Source organism: Trematomus bernacchii, unplaced genomic scaffold, assembly GCF_902827165.1.
Source record: "Trematomus bernacchii unplaced genomic scaffold, fTreBer1.1, whole genome shotgun sequence".
Lineage (NCBI taxonomy): Eukaryota > Metazoa > Chordata > Actinopteri > Perciformes > Nototheniidae > Trematomus > Trematomus bernacchii.
The window spans coordinates 645,991-667,115 of NW_022988050.1; the positions used below are offsets into that span (position 1 = coordinate 645,991).

The 21,125-nt window shown below is 41.6% G+C and overlaps 1 protein-coding gene across 1 annotated transcript in view; it reads left to right on the forward strand.

Moving 5' to 3' along the window:
* Window positions 1-14,013, forward strand: part of cpped1 (calcineurin-like phosphoesterase domain containing 1) — a 48,878-nt gene extending 34,865 nt beyond the window's left edge. The window contains exon 6 of the mRNA XM_034118867.1: window positions 13,340-14,013. Within this exon, the coding sequence (XP_033974758.1) occupies window positions 13,340-13,566 (227 nt within the window). The 3' untranslated portion in view covers window positions 13,567-14,013. The remainder of the gene's footprint in view (window positions 1-13,339) is intronic.
* Window positions 14,014-21,125: the final 7,112 nt, after the last annotated feature.

Below are 21,125 nucleotides of genomic sequence, written 5' to 3' on the forward strand. Positions count from 1 at the left end.
TCATGTAAAATATATAACTTTTTAGCCTTTTCTTAGTGCCAAGTTTCCAAACCCCCCTCACTACTAGTCCCCTGCCGTCCTTGGAGAACCATAAGGATCATAGCCTGGTAAACTCAGGATGATTAGGGACCACGTTGGGTTCCAAATGGCCGAAAGGCATCCAGGCTCTCAGAGGGAAAGATGACATGCTGACTTCTTCTTTCATGTGTGTGTGTGTGTGTGTGTGTGTGTGTGTGTGTGTGTGTGTGTGTGTGTGTGTGTGTGTGTGTGTGTGTGTGTGTGTGTGTGTGTGTGTGTGTGTGTGTGTGTGTGTGTGTGTGTGTGTGTGTGTGTGTGTGTGTGTGTGTGTGTGTGTGTGTGTGTGTGTGTGTGTGTGTGTGTGTGTGTGTGTGTGTGTGTGTGTGTGTGTGTGTGTGTGTGTGTGTGTGTGTGTGTGTGTGTGTGTGTGTGTGTGTGTGTGTGTGTGTGTGTGTGTGTGCTGAGAGTGATTTATGGGGAGCCGAGGCTGCAGGATGCCTCACCGCGCCACATCATTTTGTATCCCTCTGTCATGCAAATTATCAACAGCCACCATTTCATGATGAATTATTTCCCAGACCTGCTCTTTAATGACAAACCGCCCTTCAGTGCGAGCGTGCGCGACGCGTGTTCCCCCGCCCACGTAGACGCCTGTCACAGATGTGCAGATGACAGCTTAGTTCAGAACTGTATTAAGAGTTTGTGTCAAAGAGAGAGATGGAGGAAAGGTCGGGAGGGAAATGGCTTCTCCTGGAGGAAATCACTGGGAGGGGGAGGAAGTTAGCTCGCAATTAGCAAATCAAATCTTATAGCCCGCAAAGTCAGTGACCAAGAGATGAAAGGCAGATGATGGAGAGCAGGAAAGGAAGTAGGGTGGATTCATGATGGAGTTAAAAAGTCAGATGTTTTTGAGCTATTACCATTTAAATAGTCACATCCAGCATATTAAGTGAAAAATGCTCAAATTGCTGCAGCATATGGGAATCACAATAAAAACCAAACACATTTTTCACCACTGCCCTTTCATTTCTGTGCATTTTCCTGCAACTCCGACCAGAATTCAATATAATTCTATGTCATTTCCCTCCGTAAGCATTCAGGAAACTTAGCTCACAATTAGCAAGTCCAACTTTAAAACTTGCAAAATGAGTGGTCATGAAATGTGAATAAAATGTGGTTGAGTTTGAAGGAAGGAGCACAAACACCAGTTGTTTCTTTGCTTTCTATATGTCTTTATTTTGCCATTTCAATATTCAAACAATCCAGCTATTTAGGGGGAAAGGCTCATTGCTGCAGCATATGTAAATCACAATATAAAACAAACACATTAGCATATTTGTCACCACTGCCCTTTCATTTCTGTGCATTTTTCTGCCACAATAACCAGAATTCAATTTGTCTCTGGGTCATTTTCCTCCTCTAGCATTCAGTTTAGCTGCAATTAGCACATCCAATCTCCTAACCTGCATAATCAGTGAGCAGCAGATGAAAGGGAGATGATGAGGAGCAGGAAGAGATATTGAAGAAAGGAGGTATACATATTGGACTTTTCTTTACTTCCTTTATGCCTTTATTTTGGATATTACCATTTAAATAAGAAAAGTGTATTAGAATATTTGCATCCAGCCTTTAGCTGAAATGGCTCAAATTGCTGGAGCATATGGAAGAAAAACTTTAAATCAAATACATAGTCATTGTAGGACTTCACTCTCCTTTCTGTGCATTTTCTCTGCAACTCTGTCCAGAATTCAATTTGACTCTGGGGGCGTTTCTCAATGTCGAGGAAGGCTGCTCCAGAGCCACTATTTCAAGCATACTACGTCATCGAGTGCCGCCGAAGGACTGTTCCAATGTCCGGCATACTTGGAATTCTACCGAGGCCGGCGTCCTTCGTAGCGGAACATTTCGAGTGCGTAGACTCCGCGGTCTTAAAATCCCCACAATGCTTTGCGCACGGACCAATTTCCAAATCTTTGGCGGAAATCGCGCTCCATTTAAGGCGGGGCCTCGCATATGACGCACACCTGCACACCTGTTAGCCTGTTCCACCATTCTTCGTTTTCCGAGGCTAGGAAGGATTCTTGCCTCGCTTCTGAAGGACCTGACTCGGAGGTACATGTGCTACCAAGCAAGCGTCCTCGACATTGAGAATCACGGGTCATTTAGCTCCGTTAGCATTCAGTTTAGCGGCAAGATGTAAATGTATCTTGCAATAAGCAAATCCAAACTTAAAACCTGTTAAATGTGAGACTAAGATTAAAGGGGACCTATCATGCAAAATGCACTTTTGTACGTCTTTTATACATGAATATGTGTCCCCGGTGTTCCAGGGAACTCACCAAGTGTCAGAAAACACAACCCTCTCTATTTTCCTCCATACCCAAATCTCTAAAAAAGGGGCTGCAACGGATCTGATCAAAACTGATCCAGATTTGAACACTGTCCTTACGTCAGGACGGTGGCGCTACAGCTATTGGGCCAACTCCACCAATCAGGAGGAGACAGCCACGGCCATTGCCGTTCGAAAGCGCTGGAGACGCTGTAGTACATATGCCAGGCCTGTAGGTGGTGCTGTTCTCACTGAATCAGCCCTTGCTAAAACAGGGGTAAAAAAGTCCAAATTGAGCGAAATGAGGCATGGCTAAAATGCATGATCTGTTTGGTATTTTGAAAAAAATATATATAAATATGCCTTATATACTGTAGGTATGGTCCTACACTATATTATTATAATATAGCATGATAGGTCCACTTTAAGCAGGAAAAGAAAGTAGGGGAGATTGAAGGAAGGAGCACAAACATTGGTTGTTACTTTACTAACTTTAGATGTATCAACGGTCGCTATTACCATTTAAACTGTGTTTCAGAACATCCAAACGCACCCAGCAATTTGGGTGGAAATGCCTCAAATTGCTGCAGCATATGGAAATCACAATATAAAGCCAACACATCATCACTTTGCAGAGGACTCCCCTCTCCTTCCTCTGCATTTTCCTGCGTCTCCCACCAGAATTCAATTTGACTCCGGGTAATTTTCCTCCGTTAGCATTCAATATGTTTTCATCACTCTGACTGCTTACTCTGGGTGTTTTCTGAGCGCTCCACCTCCCCCTCTCCTTCTCCCTCCCTCCCTCCCTTCTTCCCACACCTCCCCACCTCTGTCTGTCAAAGCAAAGGCCAGTCTCTAGATGGGAATCTCTATCACAAAGAAAAGCACAAAGGAACCAGCACTGTTTCAAGGCTGTCAGGTAAATGGGATTCCCGCAGAGACACAAAAGGGAATTATCGTAGCGGAGAGTGCATGTTTTATCGCGAGGGCACCCACTCGGCAAGAAAAAGAGAATGGGAAGAAGGTAGCAAAGCGTGGCAAAGAGACAATAATGGGTGGAAATTGGACTAAACAATCCTCTGCTGAATACGATCCTGCTATGTAACACTCTGTGAGCACATACTGTGCCTCCCGTCTGCCTATAGCTCAGGGAGACGCTCACACTTAGCATGGTTATATGACCATGCTCTTTGTGGCTCAATGGGTTTAGTGTGGTTTTGTCAGAAGAAGAACAAGGATTTTAGTCTTCATGTAGCTCAATGTTTAGCGCCATGGAACTAATGCATCCACACTTAGCCTCCTACGCTTTCTGTGCTGAAAGAAACTTTGGGAAATAATACACTTTTATTTTATTTTCCATACAAGAAATGCTAAGTGCTAGCTTAGCTCGTATTTTTGGACCTCAAGCAGTGTTTCTGCCAGACCAGGGCTGAGAGGGCGTCCACCCCGAGAGCGGGGCGGGGGTGTGACGTCACGTCGTGTCACGTGACTTGAATTTTGAATTGAGCCGTCCCTTATAGATACTATCTCTTTACGTATTAGTGATGGGAATTCCGGCTCTTTTTAGTGAGCTGGATCATTTGGCTCGGGTCACTAAGAAGAGTGAGGTCCTAAACGGCTCTTCATGTTACATTACATTACATGTCACTTGTTAGATGCTTTTATCCAAAGCGACTTGCATACATTCAGTACTGAGGACAATCCCCACAGGAGCAATTTGGGGTGAAGTGTCTTGCCCAGGGACACAACGACATGCTGACTGCAGTGGGACTCGAACATACTACCCCCTGATTCCAAGTCCAGCACACTACCCACTGAGCCACAGCCTCCCCTTCACCACAGTTTACCACGGAGCCTCAGTTTCGCCGCTGCGAGGCTCCGGCGCTCGCAGTTCACGCGCGTGCTCCACTAGCACCCCCCCGCCAAGGCTCGCCGGCAGTACACTTTCCGTCACAGGAACACGCTTTGCTGGCGGCGAAAAGAATCCCACCAGACTCCTTTGCCCCTCCAACAGAGGGGTGTCCTTGTCCTTTTTCCTTTTCGTCATTTCAAGCGATAAAAACTCTCGATCTTCTCTCTGGTTATTTTTTTTTTTTGGACGCCCTCGGCTCGAGTTCAGGGCGTTCCGAGCTGAATAAGAGCGTCAAATGACGGGAAGACGCCCCCCTGGCGGAAACGCTGATCTCAAGTTGTCAACCCTGTAGTGAATTACAGCATAGAGTATTTACAGAAGGCATCACCAAATAGCAGACTGTAATGAATCAATTCGAATATATAACGATCTTCAATGAGCTTTTTCTATTTCTTCTCCTTACGTCAGCTTTCTCAATTATGAATGTGACTAAAACCAAGGGAGAGAAACTCCTTCTGGAGGGAACACAGGGATTTTAACCTCTGCAGACCATTTACATGCACTAAAACCTATATAACACTACAGGAAAGGGAAAACCCCGAAAATCATAATAGGGCCTCTTTAACACAAATAAAAAAGTATTGCCAGAAAGAAAACGACATTCTCAAAACTCTGATTGCTTTAGTTTTTAAAAATGGCACTTTTTAAATACATTTAATTCAGAATATTCTGTATTTGTTTTACTTGGAACCTTACGTCCATTATCCTAGGACCTTTTTTATTCATAATAAAGAAAGCTCTTTGTTCAGGTTCAGGTTTTTTTATTTGTACATGTAGGTAAATCCATCGTGACACAAACACGTTCCATTCTAGTACTACACAAGTTTGGTGTGTGTGTATGTTAAAACTATTTAACTTACCTTTTTTGAGTTCCTGCTCCTGTTACATAAACATCCCAAACACAAGATGTGTTTCCCGACGGGTAACCCCCGACACATGTTCCTGCTCTTTTCTCCAAGTGTTAAAATCAAAACAAACTTTGTTACATTTCTTGAAGTAAATAGAAGCTTAAAGGCGGTACCAGATATCTTCTTAATAAAACCTGAGTGTGTGTGACCTGCGTTCAACCCAAGGCAGGAAGAAAAGAGGCCAGTGTGTGTTCACCCTTTATCACCGTGTTGCTCTCAAGCACATGTGTCAAACTCAAGGCCCGGGGGCCAAATCAGGCCCTTGGTGGAATTAATTTCGGCCCGCAGGATAATTTTGTATTACTATTAGATCTGGCCCGCCGGTATATTGCACGCACACCTTCACTCAATCCTGAGGGTTTCCTCAGCTCAGAGCCTGACCCCAAACATTGATGAACTTGCACCCGAGATGAGATGCCAAGTATCTGGCTTGAACTAGCATCACAGAGCAGCACACTGAGTTTACATGGATGTTTCCTTCTGCACTTTCTTTCTTGAGACAACAGGGCATGTTTGGTTTGTTCTTTGAGGGAAATAGTTTTGTTGAAGCTGTTGTTGGCCTGTGGAGAAATGTAATCATAAGAAATGAATGCAACTGATTATTTAATGTTTAATGTTGTTTTTATAGGCAATAATTTAAGCTTTGTTAGTTCCAGGTTTAATATGTGCAATAACTTCATTTCAATAAGTTTTGCAATAAACATTGAACCAGTCCGGCCCTCGACTAGTACCCATTTTTTAATTTTGGCCCACTGTGTATTTGAGTTTGACCCCCCTGCTCTAAAGAATATCTCTGCGAGGGTATTTTGGAAATGGTTTCTTGCTTTTTATTTTGTGTATTTTCCTCGCAGGCAATCTCAGCCTCTCACTTTGAAAGAGTGCTTTCCACAAATCTATTTTCTGGCAGAGGTCATCTTCAGACTGCATTTCAACAGGGCATCTGTTTCAACTTCTTTATTCTAGTGTTTTTATTTCAATTGTTTATCTTTTATTCATACCGCAAATCTTTTGGAGATTGAAAATGCTTTGCTGTCTCAAGCAGACCATCTTCTCTCAGGGAGGGTTTTTTTCTTTCTCTCAGACGAGCCCAGGTGGAGTGGTTTGACTTCTAAAGCCGGCATAATGACGGCGCTCTGAAAGGGACGTGCTCGGATGGATTGAGGTCAGGGTGTTATCTCCGCGCCTTTTGTTAAATTGTTTCTATGAAATCGGTTTCGCTCCGTAAGAGCCGGAGGAACAAGGCGGCGGAGGGAGCCGATTCATTTCCACAAACAATTCTACAAATTGTTTATTGGTTCAGTCCACTTCAGTCGGCAGCGATAGTCACGGCCTCAAAGGGAAACCTGTAGTGTGTCGTGACGACTTGAGAGAGGTCCCACTCTGCCTGAGAAACATGACAGGTTAGCCAAGCGCAACGCCCCAAAGACCTTTGTAGATCACACGAGGAAACCATTGAATCTGCTTTTCTTGTATTTCATTAGTGAGAAACAAGGTGTCCGTCAGCTGAGACGCATTTTACTTTATATATTGTTGGAGTAAATATGTATGACTTAAAGGTAGGGTAGGTAAGAATGGAGAAACCAGCTCGAGTGCGCTAGAATTTGAAAGTACGCAGCCGGAAAAAAATCTGCCCCTTCCTTCAGACTTCCTTACAGAGCCCCTCCTCCAACACACACGAACGCGCACATGACCAATGAGGGCACGAGATAAGTTTGTGCACGAGATGGAAGGCTGACAGTTATCTGCCCCGGTGCGTGCGTGCGTGGGGACATGGATCATCAGAGACATGGGGGGGAACATGTATACATATGAACACTTACACACTCCCACACACTCTATTCTGCGGCATGATTAATCGTTGCTTCTTGGGGAGTTTTAGACGAGGTTCAGAAGAAAAAAAAGCTTCAAAAATACTTTTTTTCCCCGCCGGTTGATTCGTCATTATTATTATTTCAGGATTAATTCCTGCCGATCTGTTCTTTACTATTGCTATCTTCCTCCCACTTCCTCATCTCTCTGAGGTGAAGAAAGGGTCACAGCCCTCATGTGGGAACAATCCAACATTTCTACAATCAGCATCTCTGTCTGAGTCATCGGGTTATCCCATCAAACATCCTCCTCTGCTTCACACGGCTCGTTGTCTTTATTCACAGGGTTTGGGTAATTGAAGATGAGATATTTGAATCCTCGTAGGACAGATAAAAAGCATTTGTAGTCTAGCTGTGTTTCCAAATAGATGAGCGACTATAAAAGACACTCCATTGGCTGGGAGTCGAGAATAAAGAAATTAGGATATAAAACACATTTTTAAAAGTGGACAGATGGCGAGCAATCTTCCACAGGATAAACCTGAAGAAAGTTCATTATACTGATTTTAAAGGGGACCTATCATGCAAAATGCACTTTGTGATGTCTTTTATACATAAGTATGTGTCCCCGGTGTGTCGGGGAACTCACGCAGCATCAGAAAATAAAACCCTTTCTCTTTTCCTCCGCACCCAAATCTTTTAAAAACGGGGGTACAACGAGCGGATACAGATTTGCTGCCGATCTGACGTCAAATCGGCGGCGGACCCACAGAAAGTTGCTATCAGAAACAATGCCTGACGTGTTTTGGACGTAATCTCGTCTTTGTTTACATTAGCAAGCCTCGCTAACACTCAGAGCTAACCTGTACTGGAGAGCACATGTGTTTAAGAAGCAGGAAATAAAAAAAGGAACTCACCTTGTGATAAACCTGAGAGAGAAAAAGCATTTGAGCTCCATACTGTTTCAGAAATAATCCTTGATGTGGTTTAGAACAGGATGGCGTTTTATCACAGCAGAATTTAACTTTATCTCCGGTAGAATTCTGATCAGGCATTAGCTCCGCCTCCTCTTTTTATTTTTTTCAAGCTAAGGACCCAAAATCCGCGATTCTCTACCAGGGCTGCAAAAGAGGGGTATGAGCAGTATGAGGCATGGCTACAATGGGGGATCTGTTTGGGATTTTAAGCAAAAAACTTCTCAGACATGTTTTGTATAGGTATGGCCCTACAATATATGTTTCCAATATAGCATAATAGGTCCACTTTAAGAAAGTGTTGTAGTTTTGACTTCATTCAAGAGCTCCTTTACATAAAAGCATGATAATAAGTACGTAAAGAACATCTCCTGCATTCCAACATCACCCTGAATCAACCATGTCCTACATCTCACAAATACAATCAACAAACTACACAAAACTGACAGCATTTCATGTAATTTTGTAATACTAATTTATGTTCCTATATAACATTTGAGAAGAATCAAAGAATATATAAGGAGTCGACTGTTATCTAGAGGCTGTATTACTCTTAATAGTCGCAAAAGTGCCTTTTCTAAAGCCAATTATTTTCCGATTAGTGAGCAAATGTTCTTTGGGCTGACTGGCCAAGTTGGCTAACGTACATCGGGTCATCTCTGCAGCTACAGTATAATCCTACTTTGAGATATAGTAGTAGGCCAAGGACGTCAATTGTAAACAGAGTGCATTCATAAAGTGCTTTCCTAGTCTTTGCTAGCCCTTAAAGCGCTTTTACACGTGAGTTAGAATGAACCTATTCACACACATTCATAAAGACGCAGAGGCTGTAATACAAGGCACCAAGGAGACGTAACACTCACCCACACTCCTACATGGTTGGCCATCGGGATTTAGGCTTAGTATCTTGCCCAAGGACACATTGACCTGTTGACTGCAGGAGCTGGGGATCGAACTATCAACCTCCCAGCTGTCCCAGACCCCCCGGTTCATTTAGCATACGCTTTATTCCTGTTTATCTTAAGTCCATTATCACAGAGAAGCTAAATGGCATTTTAATTTTCTTTGTACACAGTCAGACTATTGTGTGGATTGTTGGTTTGGACTGTACCAACTTAAAAGGTTGTAGAAAGAAGTGTCATTTTATTAAATGCTTTTCTGAATTGCAAGTTATTTGGGTCAGAGACGTTTATTTTGGTTTTGTATTTCCGGGTTTCTTTTGATTCTTTGAGTGCCTTTGTTTCTGGATCCTATGAACTGGAATGGACTTATGTTGGTGTTCTACCCGACTGGATTGAACTATATATATCTATATATCTGTGTGTGTTATTTTGTATTGAAATATAACTGAATAGAAGGTGATTCGTTTTGCACAGCATTGCGGTTTATGTGCTGGATTATTGAATGACTTTGTGTATGGTTTGATTTAACTATTTTTGTTCCTTTGTCGATTATTATTTGTCAGACTTGTTTCTGACACTCATTAAAATAAAGTCAAACCCGTTACAAGACATAGTAATATGATCTTTGAGATAGGGTGCTTTTATAAAACCACCTGATCGCAGCGACTGTACTGTATGATCCGACAGTGGCCGTTGAGCAAGGCACCGGACATCCCCCTTCCCCCCCTCACTCCCATTGCTCCCCGGGCGCTGTACAATAGCTGCCCACTGCTCCTAGTAATACTCCTGGTACTAGGATGGGTTAAATGCAGAGAACACATTTCACTGTGTGCTCTGCATGTGTGACCATTAAAGAGGGTTTCATCCCTCCATATTCTATTATATTCTATGAAAGCTTATTTTTCAGAAAGTTGGGCCGCAAAACTAAAACTCTACTCGTTTTATTTGAATAACGGCGATGTGTTTGCTCCACTTTTCCAGGTGCACCTGAATGAGTTCATGCTTTTGGCCTGAAGGCATTTCATCTAGAAATATCATCAAGGACACACGTGTTCAGCCATTTGTGACCAGACAGCGTTGGGCCTGTTATTCAGCCACCTGCTGCTGAGGCAAGGTTACATGAAGGGCCATTATTCCTGCTCGCACACGTGCACAAAACACACTCTGGAAGAAGTGGTGATATAGCTGCAGGCCCACCCACCCATCACGAGGGGTCCTGATTGTGAATTAATTTATCCCAGACATACACACGTACCGGACAAAACCATCAATTCCCATCTTTGGCAGATTAATTATTTAATGGTCCGACCGCTGTCCTCGCATAGCTCTGAATATTAATATATATTTAGGTCACATTTGTATTCCGGCGCTGTTGGATTATGCAGACTGGAGAACTTGATGATTCAGTGCAATTTCACGGTGCCGACATCCAAAGTAGTATCGGAGCGGGGGGTTTCAGAGGGGATCTTCCTCTTCTTTGTTGTGCAGATTTCTGGGACAGACCGATGTCTCTCTCGTGCTCAGACTGAAATTCATCCTCTTTCGTTGCCAGTTTTCTTTTCTTTCTTCCGGCTGGATGTCTCTCTCTGGAGTCGAGCTGCCAGACTTTCCTCCGTGGGAACGCTCGCCGTTAGAAAACACAGCAGATCATTTGTATTTGCCAAAATCCTGCAGTGCACTCATTTGAACATGCAAGCACACACACAGGTAGTTTCTCCAGCTGTGAAGAGTAACTAAGTACAAGTACTGTACTTCAGTACAAATCTGAGGTCCTGAGCATTAAGCTGTTTTTTACTTTTACTCTTCTAACTTTTTTAGGCAAATGTGGCACTTTTTGTATTCTACGGTTTTCAGGTTAATATTTGTATTTGAACCAGGAAAGGGAAAACCCCCAAAAAGCATTATAGGGCCTCTTTAATATAATTCTGCGAAGATTAAAAACATTTGTTTTATTGTTTTCAGCTTTTTTCTTGCTATTTAGAATTTTAAATGTGTTCGTTATAATCTACTGACTTGACACTTTATGCTTGACATCAAAAGTATATTCAATCAATCAATCAATCAATCAATGTTTATTTATATAGCCCAATATCTCAAATGTTACATTTGTCTCAGTGGACTTCACAGTTTGTACAGAATATCAGTATGACAATACGACACCCTCTGTCCTTAGACCCTCACATCGTACAAGGAAACACTTCCAGAGAGAAACCTCACAGTTTAAAGGGAAATATGGGAGAAACCTCAGGGAGAGCAACAGAGGAGGGGTCCCTCTCCCAGGACGGACAGACGTGCAATAGATGCCGTGTGTAAATCAAAGAGATAATACATTTACAACATAGGTAGACCAAATGTTTGGAAATGCATGTGTCTATAATAAGAAGATGAATCCACGAGGATGTCAACAATCCTGTGGGAGCCATCAGGGAAGTAGTATGATGAGAGTCAGGCAGGACCACAGTGACAGGTTCAGCCACGACTCGAAGTCCAGGACTCAGATCAGGACTCAGGACTCAGGTTCAGCCACGACTCAGGATCCCAGCGTAGATAGACACCAAAAAGACATTTGGGGGAAGCTGGGTTATTGGGAACATGAGAGTACACAGGTACAGACAGACAGAAGGAAGAAGTAAGGTGTCCCCGACAGTCTAAGCCTATAGCAGCAACACTAGGGGCTGATGATTCAATAGAGAAAAGGACATGAGGTAGGGAGGAAAAAGGAAAGGAAAGATGACCTTGAAAGGAAAGAGATGAGAGACAGAATAACGGTAAGTAAGTAAAGGGCATCCTCTGGAGATTTCCACTTGTAGCATATTTTCAAACCTGGCGAACTTTCATTAACGATATTGAATTTATTTTCCATTACCCAGAGCATCATTAATGTAACGGTGAGGGTTTGGCTCCAGGCTGTTTCACTACAGTGGAAATGATGCTCTGTGAAAAGCAAGCCTTACTTTGAATAGAGTGCTGGAGAAGAAGTTGCTGAGAGTGAAGGTGGCACTTTACTGGGAGAGTTTCCGGAGAACCAATTTAAGTCTTTGGCAAGTTGGTGTAATTTCGGTCCAATTTGCACTCGAACGAGGAGAAAACATCATGTTTGTGTTTGGAGTCAGGAAAATATTTAGGCATTAATTTTAGTTTGGGTTAGATTGAAATGAATTTGAAAGTTTGTTTGTTTTCATAAAATAATGTTGGCACGGAGGAAAGTATTTTCTTTGTTTTAATACAATCAGTGCTCACATGTTTTACATTAAGAGGCCCTATGATGCTCTTTGGGGTTTCCCTTTGCTGTAGTGTGTTCTTTAGGCTTTAATGCATGTCAATGGTCTGCAGAGGCTAAAATCCCTGTGTTCCCTCAAGAAGGAGTTTATCTCCCATGATTCTATATGACTATATAACATCACAAAGCTTCTGTCTAGCTAGAACATACTGTTGATATACGATAGGATACGATAATACTTCAATGGTCAGATCAAGTCTGAAATGTGACTTGCATCGCAGCAGCTCCATGTGTAACATCAACAAATATCAAGACACAACACATGAAAAAACATTTAACAGAACAGAACAATCACTGAGAGAAAGAGCCTTCAGCGTGCATTTGATCTGGGATCAGCTCTGTATTAACTGTAAGGATGGACCCTGTATCTCCGATTCGATGGTAGCCGTTCATATAGGGGTCAGACGTGAGTGACCTGGCTCTCTAAAGAAAAGAATGCCTATCCCTCGTCACATCCCAGTCACAGATCAGACCACTAAAAAAACTATTGTAAATGTAAAAGCTGTTTTATATAAACATGTGTTTCAAGCCATAGCTAGTGGGTTACTCATTTAGTTTCCAAAAAGAGGCATACCTTTTTCTGTAGCCAATAGTTGTCTACATTGGCATGTGAGGTATCAGCAGAAAAGGGTCACATGGAACCTGGGATTATTTAACGTCTGGGGGGACAGAAGATGTAACATGAGGTCAGTGGGAGGTCAACTACGTAGTACGCCGTTTTGAGCAGCATGTAAGCTCTGAGATTCTCTTAGACTAAAGGGACATTACGCTTTAGACTGCTTTGAAGAAAGGTAATGTGTCTCTTGTAATGCTGCACAGCAATATCATATGTGGCCGTAAGACTGTTAAACACCTGAACTTTTGACAAACATTCATCTGGCTGCTATTTAGAAATCATGTATCTAATATATCATATTCAATCTCTTGCATATAGACTCTTATTGCACTATTCCACTATTTCACTTTTTTTCTTTTTGTATTTACTTGCACTGTTATTTCTGTTTTGTGTTGCTCTGTTGGAGGAGCCTGTGACCTCAGATTCTCATCGTCATAACTACACTGTAGCTATGTTCGTATGACCAATAAAAGCCTTGAACTTGAACCTTGAACCTTGAACCTTGAACCTCCAGCCATCTCTGTGTCTGTGTTTTATTGATTCCTCTTTGCTTTCTATGTTCCCCCATTGATTGCTTGTGTTCCTCCCCCAGGGGTGAAGGCGGTGTTTTCGGGTCATTACCACCGTAACGCGGGGGGTCTGCACGACGGGCTGGACATGGTGGTGAGCTCAGCGATCGGCTGCCAGCTGGGCGACGACGCACACGGCCTGCGGGTGGTGCTGGTGACCGACGAGGCCATCGTGCACCGCTACGTCAGCCTGGAGCAGCTGAGCGTGGGGGGGGCGGACCGAGACCTCCAGGAGCTGCTGCAGGGATGAAGGAGGAGGAGGAGGAGGAGGAGGAGGAGGGGAAGGGGAAACCAGGAAAACCGGGAAAAATCTCAGTATTTCTTGTGCTGTTTTGAGCCCCCTGCACTCGAAGGCACACAAGAAGGTTTTCACATGTTTTATTTTGAGTCCTTTCCATAATGTTTTCTGACAGATAATAATACAAATCAATTTAAATCTGGAGATATGGAAAGGAATCCCCAACAATCACCAGTTAGTCTTTCTAAACTCTTAACTGCCATTTGTTAACCCAAAACACTTTAGAAAGTACTGATTCATAATTGTTATGGACATACATTGACTGTTGCATACAAAAACATGGAAAGATGAGGTTAAAGTATTACAAAAGTTTGCATTTTAAAACCAACAATTATTCATTAGGCGCTTTCACACCGCAGTACTTTTCCCACAAAGGTTCATCAGTACTTAGTTCATGAGAACTCTTTAGTTCTCATGAACTAAGTACAGATCGCGTTCACACCGGAATAAGATCCCTGAGGGAAGATTACGCAAATGAAGCCACTGACGTCACTTCTTCTTCTTCTGCTTTGGGTTTACTGGCAGGCCGCAAACCACTTCACGGCGTATACTGCCACCCGAAGTCCCCGGCCGGAAGTCCCCGGAGTTGGGGACTGGCTTCAGTAGAAGCTGCTGGGACCCCCAGCAGCTTCTACTGAAGCCTTCAGAGTAAATCGCCAGAACGCCGACACCTCCTCATCTCCACCGCTCCCATGTTTTATTTTGTGTTGCCATAAGTTAGTCTCTCTGCGTTTGTGCGCTGGGCGAATGCTAATGCTAATAATGCTAATGCGAGGATAATAAAATGGTGGTTTCACAAATCTTTTTGGGAGTTTTACGGGGCGTGGTTTGCAATCCGCCCAGCCAATCAGACATAGGAACCTTTTTCTCCCACGAAAGTCCCTGCTCTCTAGCAGGGACTGAAAAGGGGGTAAAAAGGTTCTCATGAACTAATTTGAGTTCCGGATATTTTTGGTGTGAACGCGACATTTCAGAACTATATCGGAACTAAAGTGGGAAAAGTACTGCGGTGTGAAAGCGCCTATTGATGCCAACCAAATGCTGTTCAAATTATACTTAAAATGTACTTGAATGTATGTTTTCTCTCTAGTGGCTCTAATCATTGTTTTCGTCTCTGCCTTTGCCGACTCAAAAGAGACACATAAGAACATTGAATGTGTTATGAAACTGTGTTAGAAGTCAGCTGTTGTCCGTGTAGCTTTAAAGATATCTACTCCAACAACTCCTAGAGGTGGATTTCCTTCAAAGAGGAAAGGAGGAATATGAGGAAAGGGTAAGGAAGACTTGGTTAAATTCACTTCAGTAATGATTAAAGTTTGTTGAAAGGCATCATGGGAAACGTAGGAAATCATAATGTATATACAAATAGATCACACAGGTGGAAATGAAGGATACTTTTTAGCTTCAGTCTAATCTTATATCAGTATTTAAATGATCCTATAAATCCAGCACACGCAGCAGATTTCACTTTGGCTTCTTTTGCTGCTAACCTATGCAAACTAATCACATACATAATGTGTTCTGTATAACGTGGTACGATGTTAAGATGTCTGCTTTAGTTACTCTCTCAATATACTGTATTGTAATCAGCTTGATTAGAGGATTATTGTATCATTTGTTTTCTTAATCCTTATCAATTACAACAAAAATGACTATATTCTTTTTTACTTAAAGCTATAATACTAAGGAAGTCAGTGTATGTTTGATAAAGAAACGTTTGCAATAGAAAACGGGTAAAAGCAAAGACACATTTATGATGAATTTTTGATATGTTCAGTTATCGCTGAGTTTCTCTCACAGTCTGATATAGAAGCTCTCACTCCTGGAATCACCTTTAAAGTGACGATTCTGCACGAAAATGACTTTCTCTCTGAGCCCTAAATGACTACTGGATTACACACACACACTCACACACACACACACTGTACGCTCCTGCATACACACAATTGGTTGTGTTGCTGAAGGGTTTCTATGACAACTCGCCTAAATTCCCTGTGTGTGTGTGTGTGTGTGTGTGTGTGTGTGTGTGTGTGTGTGTGTGTGTGTGTGTGTGTGTGTGTGTGTGTGTGTGTGTGTGTGTGTGTGTGTGTGTGTGTGTGTGTGTGTGTGTGTGTGTGTGTGTGTGTGTGTGTGTGTGTGTGTGTGTGTGTGTGTGTTGTGGTCTGTAGGTGATTTTCCATCAGTGACCTCATTTCACACTGACGGTTCTGTCTCTTTTTCGAAAAGTCAAAATGTGATGGAGGTGGAAGTTAGGGGGGAGGTGGGGTGGGGGGGGTTCTGGGAGGACTGTTCTGTATAATGAGTGCGATGTGTCGACTCAGTCCATTTCCTTCATTTCCTGTCAGAGGAGGAACCTGAAGTCTTTATCTATTTTTATATCCTCAGAGTAACAGGACTCCATCACTGTGTTCTTTATCTTTGCTGTGTGTAAAATGGAGCTCCTCTGCTCCGTGAATCAGGGACCGAGCGAACAGGACACCATGACTGTGACATAATTGGTTGTATTTTTTATAATAAATCTTGATTTTATATAATGATGGCAGTGTGTTCCTGTGTTTTTTGTATTGTGTTCAATATTCTTTACAGAGGCCCTGAGAGGCAGCGATTAAAATATGTTTTGTGTGTTCAAAGTGCAAAGTTGAATTATCAGTTTTACAAACACACACAAAAACTCAAAGAAACTTTTTTCCCAACTGTTTCATTTTTTGTGAAAAATAATTTTTTCTAAAAGTATTTAGAAAAGTACTCTAACCAAAATGAACAAAAAACTTTTGATTTATTTTACAGATATTTATAAAAAATATTTAAAGGTCACCTATCATGCTATTTTTAGGCAATAGCATAGGTCTCAGATATATCCAAATATATAAAAAACATGTCTATGAAGTGTTTTGCTCAAAATACCAAACAGATCACCCATTCTAGCCATGCCTCATATCCCTCTGTTTCACTTCCTGTTTCAAAAGTGCTGATTTGGGGTATAAAGCTTTAAAAAGAAAAAAGGAGGGGGCTGAGCTCATGCGGGACCCGGCAGCTACCGTCTAAACTAAATACTGCCGTGATGAAACGCCATATCATGGATTATCAAGGATTGTTTCTGAGACAGTATGGAGCTCAAAGGCTTTCTCTCTTGCCGGTTATACCACAAGGTGAGTTCCTTTTTATTTCCTGCTTCTTCACACACATGCTCTCCAGTACAGGTTAGCTCTGAGTGTTAGCGATGCTAATGTAAACAAATACCATATTACGTCCAAAACAGTCGGGCATTGTTTCTGATAGCAACGTTTCTGATAGGGCCGTGGGTCCACATTTCCGATATTACGTCATATCGGACGCAAATCTGGATCAGCTCCGTTGTAGCCCCGTTTTTAGAGATTTGGGTACGGAGGAAAAGAGAGAGGGTTTTATTTTCTGACGCTGCGTGAGTTCACTGACACACCGGGGACACATGTTTATGTATAAAAGACATAAAAAAGTGCATTTTGCATGATAGGTCCCCTTTAAACATTTTTAAAATTGTTTTTCACACCCCAAAAAATAATGAAGTTGGAAACAATATCCTGATTTGTTTCACCTGTTTTTAAACACTCAAACAAAGGAGAAAAAACATGACCTTTGAAACTGGATCATCTTGAATTCCTCAATCTTTTTCAGGGCACGTGTTTTATAAACAGTATTGAGTCGTAACTCCTATCGATTAGAAACCTTTTGAAATAACGACATTCAATTACACTTTAAACCCAACCTGTCGCTCTGCCTCTTATTTACACCCCAGGGTTACAGAGAGGTGTTTATATTTACCAACATTACAATATAATCAGTAATTAATATTTCTCAGTAATTCAGCTTCAGGACTGTTTCATAACGTTTCAACATGTCTGACCTAAGTTACCATGGAAACCTTTTCTACCTTTTCAATGGACAGGTTAGTAAAAGGCACTTAAGGATTAATCAGTGATAATTATAATAAACCTTTTAATTGTATAGTGCTTTAGAGGCTACTGAAAGGCCCTTCACATGGTTACCAAGACTTTAAAAGCAATAACTATTATAAAAGCAAATAAAACAACAATGGGGTGGGGGGGGGGGGGGGGGGTGCTAATGGATCGCAGAGTAAAAGAGGATTTAAATAAGTGTTTAGAGAGAGAGAAGAGATCGCTTTATCCTGAGCCTGTGGAGGTTTTTAAGGTTATGCTTCCCGCGGAAAAGCTTAAATTATCTTTTTTATTATTTAAAAGTTAAATTAGTCTCTCAATATTTTGAAGTCGTTTTTTGTTGTTGCCTCTGGGGTTTACTTAGTAGTTGGATAGAGGAAAGGTAAACACCCTAATTTAATCTTGCCTTGTCATGTTAAGCTCCTTCCACCCATTTCATGACTCAGCGAATTTTACCTGCTTTCTGTTCCAGTGTCTTTACTTTCCAGTTAGATTTTTTATTTTTTATTTTACTTTATTTATTTGTAATTATTTTTATTTATTTGTAAAAAAAAATATTTATTTGTAAAAGAAAATTGTTTTTTTGCATTGTATTTGATTGAACAACGACCATGTATAGTTACGCTAGTGCAGGGGTGTCAAACTCAAATACACAGTGGGCCAAAATGGGTACAGTACTAGTCGAGGGCCGGACTGGTTCAATGTTTATAGCAAAACTTACTGAAATGAATTTATTGCACATATTAAACCTGGAACTAACAAAGCTTCAATGATTGCCTATAAAAACAACATTAAACATTAAATAATCAGTTGCATTCATTTCTTATGGCTCTATCTGCAGCTTTTCCAGAGTCATTTCTTATGATTACATTTTTCCACAGGCCAACAACAGCTTCAAAAAAACAATTTCCCTCAAAGAACAAACCAAACATGCCCTGTTGTCTCAAGAAAGTGCAGAAGGAAACATCCATTGCAACTCAGTGTGCTGCTCTGTGATGCTAGCTCAAGCCAGATACTTGGCATCTCATCTTGGGTGCAAGTTCATCAATGTTTGGGGTCAGGCTCTGAGCTGAGGAGATCCTCAGGATTGAGTGAAGGTGTGCGTGCAATAATTGTAATAGTAATTAGAAATGATCCTGCGGGCCGAAATTAAATCCACCAAGGGCCTGAATTGGCCCCCGGGCCTTAAATTTGACACATGTGCACTAGTGCTAATCCTACACTTACCTTCTTCTATAATGATATTTGAAGAATAGATTTTAATTTTCTTTTAATTCCAGCTTGTTAGGGGCATCATTTTGCACCCGACACTAAAGCAGGAAGCTGTTTCTATTCTAATCTGCAGACATTTTCATGGCAACCTTTCATTTTCATTAACAAACGACATTCATATTCTATTCATATTGAACTGTTGCTCAGAGGTTGTTTCTTTCTCACCTTTTTTCAGGACAGGAGAACTATTGTACAAAACAAAACCCTTCATACAAAATAAGATACCCTTGATAAGATTTTCTACTTTTCTCCCAACAAAATAGAGTAGTCCTCTCAGATATCTGACTGTACACAATTAAGCTTTTTTGGCATGTAATTCATAGCTTTGATCAGAAGCACCTTTATCAAACTCCAGCATGAGTGTGTGTGGCTTTCTGTTTGTTTTAGTATTCATGTGACTGTGTGTGTGTGTGTGTGTGTGTGTGTGTGTGTGTGTGTGTGTGTGTGTGTGTGTGTGTGTGTGTGTGTGTGTGTGTGTGTGTGTGTGTATATATATATATATATATACGTCTCAATAACGCCTCCTCTTGTCTGATTGCTTAATGTACGACGATGATTCTGACATGCTTTCATCATGTCAAGTTTTTTTTCCGTTAATACAGACACAGATCTGGAGGAGATGTGTCATGTATTAGAAATCAGAGACACTGACTCCCTGAGGCTGCTGATAAGATGTGGCATTCTAACAGAAAGATATCAACATGTTCATCTTCAGCTAAGTCCAGCTGACTCATTGCATATTGAATTCATATTTTTCCAGACTCACTTGTTAAATGTGAGGAGAGGAGAGTGAGCAGATGGGGTTTGTTTTGCTCAACTGTCCAAAAGATGACTGCCATTGGACGTAACGGCAAAGACTGAGTGATCAACTGACTGCTTACTGGACAGTAGTTCATTTACAGAACCACACACACACACCTACACACCTACACACCTACACACCTACACACACACACACACACACACACACACACACACACACACACACACACACACCTACACACCTACACACCTACACACACACACACACACACACACACACACACACACACACACACACACACATACCATGTATACATCACTTCAGGGGACATTACATTGACTTACATGCATTTCCTGGAGACTTATCCTAACCTTAACCATAACCAACACATGCCTAACCCTAACCCTAACCCTAAACCTAACCAAGTCTTCACCCTAAAATTAATGATTCCCCTCATGGGGACCTCCATTATGTCCCCATAAAGGAGGCGAGTCCCCACACGTGACTGTGTAAACAGATTTAGGTCCCCACAAGTATAGTAATGCTAGGCCACACACACACTTCCACCTCCATCACATTTTGACTTTTCGAAAAAGAGACAGAACCGTCAGTGTGAAATGAGGTCACTGATGGAAAATCACCTACAAACCACACACACACACACACACACACACACACACACACACACACACACACACACACACACACACACACACACACACACACACACACACACACACACACACACACACAGCAGGGTGCTTACACATTTCAATCTAAGCTTCTCCAAAATTGAGTGTATAGGTCTCTCACTTGACTTCTGGAAAATTGTGATGCAAACATTTCCGTCGCTGTTATTTTCTATGAAAGAACATCGAAGGTTTGAGGGCAAAAGTACGGAAGCCCAGAGAGGCAAGTGGGGTAAATAAAATCGAATAATACATTTTGTTAGGTTTGATCTTGTTTTCTCTGTTTCTGAGTGCATGAGTAAAGACCAGGGGAAATAAACAATTTTACTCGGATAATCTTAATAAGTTCTTAAAAAAAAAGTCCATCATGAAAAAGGGTGAAAAATTGCCTGGTGAAAAAAAGGTTTTGCTAGGATACTTTTTTTAAGTTACCTAGTTCTTCATTTGGTAAAAACATAGAAAACAAAAAACATTGGGGCTGTACATATAAACTGAAGATTGAAAACTGAACCTGAATTTTTTTTTAATTAATTTCTGTATTTATATATTTCTTCCTTTTCAAACTTCAAATTATTTAGGCAAAAACACATTATTTTTTTGACCCTTTCAATCAGAAATAGAAAATGGATCACAAGAATGTTTTCACTTACCTCTCATGGTTTCCGTACGATTGGTTGATACTCCAGATAAATAAATGAAAAGAAGTCCTCACAAGATGGCAGCTTTCTGGACCAACATGAGGTCAACATTATGGCCTTTCCTCTCAGCCCCATTCCTGCAGGAGTTGATTCTTCTGTGATGGATAAAAGCTAGTTCCTGTTTATTGATCCTGTTGTTTCCCTCAGTGCTTTC